Here is a 12,562-nt window from a genome sequence, read left to right on the forward strand (position 1 = left end):
TGTCATTTTGGTTCAGAATAATCATTAGTATTATTGTTTGTATTAAATTTTGTAGACACAAGAATGGGTGTTTTTCACATTGTGTTGTAGCATGTTGGTTAAAATGGGCTGCGTATATAAAAATAAGAAGTACAATTTAACTTTTCAGTCTGAACATTTACAGACAGTGTACTGGTCACTCCCTAATGTTCCTAAAGATCTTCAAATTTCTGTTTATGTTATTTTTTTCTTTGCTTTTTTTAATGGGAAATAGTTTTTTGAAATAAAGAACAATGATAATATTGTGCACAAGCTGGCACACGTCATTTGTACCCATCACTAAAAATGGTTAAAACTGATAAAGAATTAACTCTGTAAACCCACTAAAAGACAAAGATATATATATCTTTGTTTTGTTTTATTCTATTTATAATTTTTTGCTCATTTTTCTTTATTTGAGTCTTATGGGGTTCAGAAATAATAATAATAATAGTAGTAATAATACAGTATAATACAGTAGTAATAATCATAGTTTAAATATTTAAGTGGAATGATATCAAAAACATACTTTTTGAGGATTAGTTGGAAATGATAAAACTAAGAAAATGACCACAGCGGTTCATTTCTGACCCACTTATGCATCTAAGGGTTAAACAATTCACTTTTTCATGTTGTTTTTTTTAAAAAATACATTTTCACCAAAAACGACATGTTCTCAGCTTGTTGTTTGTAAATATTTAACTGTGTGTGTTCTTTGTATGAATAGAGTAATCTGACCTCCTGCTAACACACACACCCTCTCACACACACACACACACACACAAACACACAGCCTGCAGTATAGGATAATAATTGTTATTCAGTAGGAAGTTGCTGTTTGTTCACGTCGCTTTGAATAACAAAAGAACAAAAAAAACGTGTTCATGGAGTTCAGTTTCTGCCTTCTGATAAATGTGTAGAATCAGTTAGCTTATGTATGTTAACATCCACTAAAAGTATAAATGCTGAGCCTATTTACACCAGGAAAGAACCTCAAAACAAGTAACAACACTTCAGAACTTCCACAGTAAAGATAAATCTGGCTCTGTGTGGTAACTCCACAGGTTTTCTCCTCATCAGTCTTGACCTGGAGACATTGATTCTGAGTTAACCATTAGCTGCCACAGCGTCCTAACCATGGACCGACCCACACCTCCTCCACAGTCGCCTGGTAACCTCTTAGCAACCCGTTCATCATCGCCATAGTAACCTCTTCACTGCAGATCAGCCAGTCCAAAGTCCTCAGCTGTGCTCCTATTGGTCTGATGAGGAGAAGTTGTCTAAGCTCCGCCCACCGGTCCAGTCCAGCTCTTCTCCTGTTGACTTTTTCACACATGAAGCTGAAACAGGCGATAATGATTAAACAGGACGGAGGGGAGGCTAGAAGAGATGTGTGGAACAAGAAGCAAAAAAAACATGTTCTGACCATTTAAGAGAGAAGAACACCTGTTTAGATAGATAGATAGATAGATAGATAGATAGATAGATAGATAGATAGATAGATAGATAGATAGATAGCATCACCATCTTCATCATAATGAAAAACAGCATGAATATACAGATGATGATGATGATGCTGAAGTGATGGTGTTGTCAGGACTATCATTTTTAGCATCATCTTCATCGTTAACTAGAAAAACACAGTAAGCAGCATCAGCAGCATGTTTGTCATACTCTTCCTCATCTTCATCCTAAGTATTGATTGAGAATCACAATAAAGATCATGATTGATGCTCCTGCTGATGAGGATGATGATAAATATGTTGGAATTATTCTCACATACCACCATCTTCATCATCATCATCACCATCATTATCACCATCATCTTCATCATCTGCATAATCATCACCATTATCTTCATCACATCATCTTCATCGCTGTCATCATCACCATCGTCTTCATCCTCAATCACCATCATCTTCATCTTGATGTTCATCACATCACCATCTCCATCATCATCACCATCACCTTCATCATTTTCATCATAACCATCATCTTCATCACATCACCATCTCCATCATCATCACCATCACCTTCATCATTTTCATCATAACCATCATCTTCACCATCGCCATCATCATCATCTGCATCATCATCACCATCATCTTCATCACATCACCATCTCCATCATCATCACCATCACCTTCATCATAACCATCATCTGCACCATCACCATCATCGTCATCATCACCATCATCTTCATCACATCACCGTCCCCATCTTCATCACATCACCAACATCATCATCATCATCACTTTCATCATAACCATCATCTTCATCATCACCATCATCTTCATCACATCACCATCTCCATCATCATCATCATCACCTTCATCATAACCATCATCTTCACCATCACTATCATCGTCATCATCACCATCATCTTCATCACCATCACCTTCATCACCGTCTTTGTATTCTTCATTTTTAATAAAGTATCATGAACTTCCACTCTCAGATCTCATTTAATTGTCACGTGCTGCACACACCTTGCAGGAGCGCGTTGCTGTTCCGTCTGCGCATGCGTTCATCCGTGTGGTGACAGATGGTCAACTTTCCTCACAAAGACAGAGAGAGAGAGAGAGAGAGAGAGAGAGAGAGAGAGAGAGAGAGAGAGAGAGAGAGAGAGACTTTGGCTGATAGGAATGGAAGATTTGTCACGTGACCCCCGGGGCCGTTTTAATGACGTAAGCACCATATGGCGCGTGCCGGGAGGGCGAGGCCTCGATATGCTAATTACCCCCAACCCGTCTTCAGTGTGTGTGTGTGTGTGTGTGTGTGTGTGTGTGTGTGTGTCTGTGTGTGTCTGTGTGTGTGGGTATAAAAGCAGCAGCATCCCACACACACCCCAGAAAGCTCACAGCAGATCACGCACAGGCAGTCACGCACGGACACGCAGACAGAGCGCGCGGGATGCGTGCGATCTGACGGACAGCAGCTCGTTACAACAGGTAGGTTTCTGATCACCGATAATCATCAATATGTGATTGATTAACTCCTCTTTCAGGATGACCATAATAACAGTAATATTTATAGCAAATCAATCACCTGTTAGTGATCATTGAACTCATCAGCAGATTAATAATTCCTCTCATCTGCATCAGAGTGAATCACCAAAACTGACAAATTATATCTTCAACTTCAATTCATGGTTGTTGATCCATTTTATGCGTTTTTTTTTGCGTTATGTTTCAAAGTTTTATCATTTTATTTGCTGTTTTATGTAACCCTGCTAAACTGTTTTCTTCTGAAACATCTCTCTTGGTCCCTACAATTAAAAAAATACATATTATTTAAAATTGATACATTTTTTTCTGTTTGTTGTTTAGTTAGTTATTTTTGTATTTCTCTGGTGTTTTCGTTCACGTCCACCTTTGTGAGCCAAAGAAAACGGAATGAAAAAAAGTTAAATTGCCAGCAAAATATCTATTATTATTATTACTATTGTTGCTGTTATTATTATTATTCTACTTTCAATACTTTCAACTTGCTGTGATTCATGGTGTTGCGTCTTATGATAGAATAAAATCCCGTTTTTTTGCGCTGGTAAAGAAAACACATTCATAAACATTTTCCATCTCACATTTTCCACCAGGCCTATATATCATCTAAATGCTAAAGACTTTTATTTTTCGACTAAAATCTCCCTGCAGTATTCTAGACAGACTCTACTGACTCATTTAGGATCGAACTAACGGAGATAATAAAGACATGATTCCGTTTCTCTTCTGCTCGTTTGGCTCCAAAGTTTCTATTCTTGACAGTTTTAGTTTTTTAAGAGCAGCTAAAGACAGCATCACGTAGAAACTGGAAAGTCATTTCCGGTGAAATTGTAATTTTTTGATGTTTAAGTTAAATTCCCTCCACTCTGCGGTACGAAGACGAGCTTTCTACGCTCTCTCCTTAGGCAAATGATTGATTTATTTCAACTGTAGCAGTTAATTTGATTTAGTAAAATCAGATATAAATTAGAGAGCCCTTCAAATTAAGATTACTGCTTTGCTTCTTTTTTGTTAGATACAGTTTAATTCAGAGTAAGAGTTCTGTCACACTGTTCACGGATTTCTTTGCATTTCATTTAAAGGAAAATATGTATTAAAGCCTCCATTCATACACCTGCTGTTTCTGTTCAACACCCTAAGACCTAAATACAGAAAAAAAGAACAGCAAAAAAATAATTAAATGTATATTATATGAAATCAAATGTCGAAAAAGTGGCAAATAAATAAATAAATACAACAAAAATAATTATACATGCATATTTGGGAACCCAAATATAGAAAAAAATGCAATGATAATAACAACAATAACATATAAACCCAAATATAGAAAAGAAATGAGTAAAAATAGTATACAGAAATATATATGCGTATATATGTGTAAAAATAATAGAAAACAGTAATTAAAAAATAAAACTGATGTTATTAAACGGACCAAATGTTCAGCTGCATGAAGTCTCAGCTTCATTATATCATTATTTTAAAGTGTGGTCCATCTGGAAAACCTTCAAAATTAGTCTTTGCAAACATTTCTATTCTCTTTTAAGTGGTCATTTAAATTAAAATCTGAAAGATAACTGTCACGCGCTCTTCTAAATGTTTATTATTTATTCTGTTTTCTTCCATAACTCTTCACAGAAAGTGATGTTGTGCATTCAGCAGCGTTTTATTGTTCTCTAACGAGCATCTTTCCCGTGTTTGCAGAGAATCAGCATCATGACCAGGTCTGTGCGGGAGGAGCAGGAGCAGGAGGAGCAGCAAGAGCTCCGGAGTCCCACAGGAAGAGACTCTGAGCGGGAGAGAGGAGGAGGAGGAGGAGGAGCTGCTGGAGGAGGAGGAGGAGGAGGGGAGGAGGAGGAGGAGGAACGCTTCCACCATCTGGAGGACGAAGAGGAGGACGACGACGAGGAGGAAGAGGAGGAGGAAGAGGAGGAAGACGGAGAGAACAAGCCCAAGAGGCGAGGGCCGAAGAAGAAGAAGATGACAAAGGCTCGCCTGCAGAGGTAGATCTGCTTTTCCTCTGCTTGTTCTCAGTTAAAGTGGTTCAAATCTGCAGGATTCATCCTCTGGAGACAAATTTAACAGTTTGACTCCTCCATGTGCAGATATGAGGCGCTTTGTCTAAATGTTGGGACAATAGATTAGCAAGCAACAAATTCAATCTAGTTTAATAATGATATAAGATCTCAAATTCTGCACGTTTATGCATTTTGAAATATGCAAAAACACAGAATAATCTGCTCTTTTAAGATCAGAAGCCACAGCAGTTGTCATATAATCAGAAAAGGACAAATGCATCTGCCTTGATTTCACAGAATTTTGACTTTCCTGTTTCTCAAATGTGTCTTAAAGCAGCAGCAACACCGAAACTAATCTTATTAAAGCAGCAACAGTTTATATTTTTTGTGCACAACTTGCAAAGTCTCATTTAAGTAAAAATATTGAACTTTAAACTACCAGAGTTTAAACAGAAGTTGGTGAATATAGTGCAGCTAAACAGGGAGTGGTGGAGCCCAAAACAGAGCTGAAAGAGATTGAATATTCCACTAACATTTACTGAATGGGCACCAAATCCATGGATAATGTTGCTATAAATGCTTCCTACTGCCTCACAAGAGGTTAGGAAAACATCCTGAGAATACATTTAAGCAACTTTCCTGCCCGTCCTTCAAATCCTTTCTTTCAAAATGCCGTTTGTATTTCAGATTCTGTATAAATGTTTAGGACGATAGATTAAAAAGCAGGTTCGCCAAGAAATTCAATCCAATTTCAAAGTATGAGATCCCAAATTTTGCACATTTATGTATTTTGAAACATGCAAAAAGATGGAATAATCTGCTCTTTTAAGATCAGAAGCTGCAGAAGTTGTTGTCCAATCAGAAAAGGACAGTTAGGCAGTAACAGCTCAGATTTTTTAGATTGAATTGCATCAAATGACTGAGAGACGACAGTGTGAAATGAATGAATTATCACGAAAATCTGCAGATTATCTCGCGTTTTTGAGATTATAAAGAGGTTTAGCCATCCAGCAACAACCTCTGTGCTTTGGTTCAATAACACAACTCTCAAAGTTTCATGTCAGTAAGAATATTCAACTTCAAACCAGAGAAAAGAGAAGTTGGTGATAATGCAGCTAAAGAGGGAGCGGTGGAGCCCAAAACGGAGCTAAAAGAGGTTGAATATTGAACTAACAGAGCTGTGAATGCTTTTTACTGCCTCACAAGAGGTCAGAAAAACATCCTGAGAATACATTCACACAAGTTTTCTGCCCATCCTTCTAATCCTTTCCTTCCAAATGCCGCTTGTATTCCAGATTCTGTTTAAATTCAAACATTTTTAAGGAATGGTATAGTGTCTGCAGTCAGTCTGATGCAGAAGCTTTGGCAGGATCATGCACGTATTTATCAACGTTATAGGATCGTAACTCATTAAACCTGGTTGGTCTAACGGCCTTAAAGTGCATTCAGGATCATCTTTAGCACCTCTGACGTAAATAAGCCGCACAGAAAACATGCAGAAGTATAATAAAAGTCACAGAAATGCTTGACAACACTAATAATTATCAGGAATCAGGTTCCTGGTCACTCTTTTAGCAGCAGATTACAGTATACATGAAACCAGAGTGTAACTTTCACTTGTTCTCTGACATTTATAGCTTAATTAACTCACTCTAATCTGAACTAAACCACGGGGAGCTAATTTTCTGTCCCTGCATTTAGTCTTTTACAATCTCCTCTGCAAATTTGCCTGCAGATAACAATGTGTAATTTTAATAAGCTCCTAAACAGACTCGAGCAAACAACTGTCGTCTGATCTGTTCCTTTTAAATATGCGTGAATTCCCACAGCGTTTACTGCAAATTAGACGGCAGCAATGTGGGAACATTAGTGAGACATGGAACCACAAGATTCTGGTTTATTTTATTAAACCAGGTTTACGTAAAGGTCAGTGTTCACCACCAGGTTTCAGTCGCGCTTTTCTATCATCTCAGGTGTGTTTGACTGAACAGGAAGCTACAATTCAAAGAGAGAGTGTGTAGGAACACCATTGGCACTATTAACTGGGCAGTAAGGACTTTCAAAAACGGTGATCATTGGTAACTAATGTCTGGTTTTTCTCTCTCTGCAGGTTTAAGGTCCGTCGGATGAAAGCTAACGCCCGGGAGAGGAACCGCATGCACGGCCTGAACGACGCTCTGGAGAGTCTGAGGAAAGTCGTCCCCTGTTACTCCAAAACCCAGAAACTGTCCAAGATCGAGACGCTGCGCCTCGCCAAGAACTACATCTGGGCCCTGAGCGAGATCCTGCGCTCCGGGAAGGCGCCCGACCTCATGAGCTTCGTCCAGGCGCTCTGCAAAGGTGAGAACCTCCAAACAGCACCAAAACTGGACCAAAAAGTGACCACAATGGTTTTATTCATGTCCAAATGTCAATCAAAGGTAGCAAAATGTTAGCAGTGCACCCTCTGGTTTAGTAGTTTCAAAACTAAATCTGAATGAATGTTTTTAAAGCTCCAAACTCAGCACTGATTGGACAATATGTAACAGATGTTGTATTTAAAATATGATATCTGTTAATGTTGATTGATGGGAAAGTTATTTAGCGTTCAAAGAAAGTTACTGACCAATTAAATGTTTGGTGAGACAAAAAAAGCAACAAAAAGATGGACAAACACCAAAAACGAGACAAAAAAAGACAAAAGTGAGACACAAAATGACCAAAAAAATACACAAACAAGACAAAAAGGAAACACAGAACGACAAAAACATGAGACAAACGACACAAGTCAGACAAAAAAACATGAATGTCTGGACCCAGTAGTCAATGAAATAATTCAGTTTGGTCACAAGAGGTAGGAGGACAAATATCGGTTAACTTGGCTCAGAAATAGTCTTATGAAATGACCTCAGAATCACGTTTTAATTTTGTTATAATATCGGCCCACTGATATTATCGGCCCAATATCGGCATAAAAATCTAATATCATATAATATAGTTTTCTTATTTTGCACAGACAATGTTTCCATTTGAAAACCTTGTTGCATTTGAGAATGCATCCAATGGGGCATCACAATAAAATCAGGCATGATGCATTCATTCCACCACAGGAGATATGTGATTTTACCTAAAATTAGTTAAATGGCCCACATATATTGGTATCGGTTGATATCGGAATCAGAAATTGAGAGATGGACGATATCGGCATATCGGTTATTGGTAAAAATAAAGCCAATATCAGACATCCCTATTTGGTTTGATGCAAAATAATAAATTAGTTGAGTCCTCAGTGGTGTCTACCAAATATCATGAAATACATCACACAGAATGAATTATGAGTGAAAAATGACACCTTTTCATGAGCGTGAGGTTTTATGAGCTGAGTCAGTAAAGCAGAGTTGAACAGACTGTAGGTGAACATATTAAAACTAGCTGCTGTCAGCATCTGAGCTACACAGCACCAACAGGCGTGAATTGGACTATTTACATTTATTGTCTCATGTATCAGCATGCATATTAAAATAATCCAGATTTTGCCGGGGTTATTTTTTCTTTTCTTTTTTTTTTTTTGGCCTTCTGACGAGACGAGGTGAATTTTAAATATTTGGTCAGGAGACATTGAAACTCTCTTCATATGAGAACATCATGAACCTGAATCATTTATTGTCTCAGTGTTTGTTTGTTTGTTCACATATATGACCGACACCTGCTTCCAATTCAAAATAAAGATTTCCACTGGAATTATAATGAGCTTTATTGACAAATTATTAAGGACTATTATCAATTTACAAACATCATTATGTTTTCAGTGCATATTAACAGATACTTTAGTTCAATATGATATAACTATTAATGCTAGGTGTTAATTTAGATGAATAGACGTTGATATTGATTAATATACATTGACAGTTATTTAGACGTTATTTCAGATGATGATGTCACATTTAGTAACTATTTTTATGAATATTCATTATTGTTTAACGACACATACCATCATTTAAGAATGGTAAAGGAGATTTATTTATCTTTAAGCTACATTTATTAATAAGAATTCCTAAGTATTAATAGGTATTTAGAACACATTTGGTAGTAGGAGTTAATATTTATCAATATGTCTCAGCATTCAGGCTGTGTGATAGAATGTTACCTGTCCAGGTGAACCTTCACCCTCAGTCAGCTGAGATAGACTTAATGAGGATTAAACGGTGGATAGACGATGGATGGATGAACATTTACTGTCATTAATAAATATTTGAACATACTTTATTAACAGTTACTAAAATATTTTTACATTTATTGACAAAGATTAATAAGCATTAATATATTTAGTAACCAGTATATGTTTGAGATATTAACTGTAAACACATTAATAGGTTTCAAAGTGCATCACGAGTAAGGTGTTTTTATTACATTTAATAGTAGATTCACATTTATTTACATTAATTGGTATTTATTAACACTTAAAATGATGCTACCTACATTATATTCATATCTTCTAACACATACTAACAGCTGATATTTGCAACAGTAGAGCCAATCTATAACTGAGGGACTTTTGAAATCCATGGGATATATCTTTATACATTTTTATTATAAGTAAAAAAAATAATGTTTTCATGTTCATGATGATCATGTCTTTCCAAATTCTGCCATTATTTATTATGGAAACAATCACTTATTAATAAAAAATGATTGGATATCATTAAAATGCCAACTAAGTAACGTCCCAATTTAATACCAACCACCTTCTAATGAGCTAAACAATAATAATATGAGTTTATTCAGAAATAGTTTGGATTGTGTTCTTTTTGTTAAGGTGAGACAATCATCACAGATATTTCTTTTTTGGCAATATATCAAATTTTAGATGGAAAATAACAAATTAAATCACTTTCAGCTAAGTTCCTCATTACAAAAACATCTCTCAAGGAAGTGTGTTAATTTCAGATAGCATGACCTGCTTGATGTTTTGTGTCATTTTATGTCATAGTTTTGTCATTTTGTGTCTTGATTTGTTGTTTCGTATCTTGATTTTGCCGTTTTGTCTTGATTTTGTCATTTTGTGTCTCAATTTTGTCATTTTCTGCCTCTTTTTGCCATTTTGTGTCTCGATTTCGTCATTTTGTGTCTCGGTTTTTAATAAACAATTACTGAATATCACTAAATTCTCAGCTATGATACAAAATCCCGCTATTATATACTGACCCAGGTATTGATTGGAATGTACTGATCCATACTGACTCCTGACTGTGTCTCTGTTGTCAGGTTTGTCTCAGCCGACCACTAACCTGGTCGCCGGCTGCCTCCAGCTGAATCCTCGGACCTTCCTTCCGGAGCAGACGCCCGACATGCCGGCCCACCTTCCCCCCGCCGGCGCCGCCGCCTACCCCGGACATTTCTCCTACCAGAGCCCCGGGCTGACGGCCGGCCTGCCCAGCCCTCCCTACGGCACCATGGACCCGTCCCACATCTTCCACCAGGTCAAAGGCCAGCCCTACGGCCCTCTGGAGCCCTTCTTTGACGGCGTCCTGGTGTCGGACGGTCCGGCCTTCGACCCGCCGCTCAGTCCGCCGCTCAGCATCAACGGGAACTTCACCTCGTCCTTCAAACACGAGGCCGTCGCCGCCGCCGAGTACGACAAGAGCTTCTCCTTCAGCGTCCACTATGGGGGAGGAGGGGCCGGCGGACACGGCGCCATCTATGGCAACGGGGGGTCCAACCCGCGGTGCGCCGACATGCAGGTGGACGGGCTGATGGGCTTTGACGGACACTCACACCACGAGCGGCTGATGAACGCCCAGCTGAACGCCATCTTCCACGACTCCTGAGGACAGGGAGGATGAAGGACTGAGAGCCTGATGGAGACAGAGAGACCGTTACCATGGAGACAGACAGTCCCATGTCCTTCTATCCTTTCATCTTTCTGTCTGTCCTCGCTTCTCTTCTTTCTGTCTGCGTCAGCGACTCTTCCAGACGATGTAACCTTCTCCATTGCGCTTCGTCCTGCAGGGGACGCTCTCTGAATGTCTCGTTTTTGTCCACGTTAAAAATAATCAGTAATCATTGAGCAATAATCTGGAGGAAACTATGCAATTTTGTTAAAGCCTGAGTGTCGCTCAGCGGTTGATTCCAAATGTTAAAAGAATAAAGATTTCTCTATTTTTGGTCAGTGTGTGAGGTGGCGATGGGCCGGCGTCGGTTGTGTTCATGTTGTTCATGTGGTTTTTACTTTTTGCTTTTTATAACGTTCCTGTAGCGTTCTGTTAACATTTCATGTGGTTCATATTTTATAAGATAGATGTTTATAAAGGCCTTTTATTAAAAGGATCAATGTGATTCAGCTGAGAGACTCTGTTCATCTGCAGCAACACAACAGAACACCGGTTACTGGTCCAGTTCGCTGGCCAAGTTCAACATTTACACGTTAAAAACACGCACAGAAATCTAAACACTCACATCACAAAACTGTACAAGGTCAGTTTAAAAACACCAACTCGTCAGCGTCAGATAAAAACAACCAGCTTTGTTGTTTGGAGCTGCAAATATGAGGGAATTTAAACCAAATATGCAGAAAAAATGTGTAAGAAATAGAAATCTTTAACAAACATAATAAGAAATGTCTATTCACAGAAAATTAATTTTGTCTTGCTGATCTTCTTTGTTGTTTCTGACAGTAAATGAAATATTTTTTTAGACAAGAAATTTGAAGATTATAGTCATTATAAATGATTTTGTAGTTCAGACAATTACATAATTGATGAAGGATGCCATCAGATCGGTCAAAAATGAAAGTAATCAGAAGCCGTTTCGGTCAGATGTCGTGCAGTCTGAGCAGTTCCTACTGGATTTCCCACATGGCTGCTGAAACTGAAGCGAGATGACTGTAAGAAGGGATTTAGCTTTTTAAAAAATGCAACAAGCAGCTCACAAACACGCAGACAATCAGAAGAACTGAACACAAAAACAAATCCTGTTTAGTCTCCGAGTTTGATACGGAACCCATGAGGAGAAAACACTGAGAAAACCCTGTTAACAACATTATCACAGCGACCGAAGGACAAAACCAGGATTACTGTGTGTGTGTGTGTGTGTGTGTGTGTGTGTGTGTGTGTGTGTGTGTGTGTGTGTGTGTGTGTGTGTGTGTGTGAAGGACACAGATGTTCGTTCTGCAGGCAAGATTTTAATTTATGAAAATGATCTCGTTTATGCATGAGAGCCCCCCTCCACACACACACACACACACACACACACACACTGCTGTCCTGCTGTGTGTGTGTGTGTGTGCGCGCGCGTGTTTGTACATGTGTGTAAGTCAACAGGGACAATATGGTGGCCATATACCACCATTTAGCCTCCCTGTTAAAGTGGAATAATAATGAGGAAGTCGAGCTGCGGCAGGAAGATTCATCCTGATAAAACGGAGCAGAAACTATTTTCAGGAAAATTCTGTCACGTTAAAACACCTTTTATACATCTAAAGCACAAATACCAAGTTATTTAGCCTAAATAATAACAGAAGCTACTTTATTTAGTTAGATTTTGGTGATA

The 12,562-nt window shown here is 38.3% G+C and overlaps 1 protein-coding gene across 1 annotated transcript; it reads left to right on the forward strand.

Moving 5' to 3' along the window:
- The first annotated feature begins 2,825 nt into the window (after positions 1-2,825).
- Positions 2,826-11,350, forward strand: neurod1 (neuronal differentiation 1). Its single transcript, XM_022203634.2, has 4 exons — positions 2,826-2,969; positions 4,722-5,020; positions 7,146-7,375; positions 10,280-11,350. Exons 2-4 carry the CDS (start codon positions 4,734-4,736, stop codon positions 10,840-10,842), a joined length of 1,080 nt encoding a protein of 359 aa, XP_022059326.2. The 5' UTR covers positions 2,826-2,969; positions 4,722-4,733; the 3' UTR covers positions 10,843-11,350.
- Positions 11,351-12,562: the final 1,212 nt, after the last annotated feature.

Source organism: Acanthochromis polyacanthus, chromosome 14 (assembly GCF_021347895.1).
Source record: "Acanthochromis polyacanthus isolate Apoly-LR-REF ecotype Palm Island chromosome 14, KAUST_Apoly_ChrSc, whole genome shotgun sequence".
Lineage (NCBI taxonomy): Eukaryota > Metazoa > Chordata > Actinopteri > Pomacentridae > Acanthochromis > Acanthochromis polyacanthus.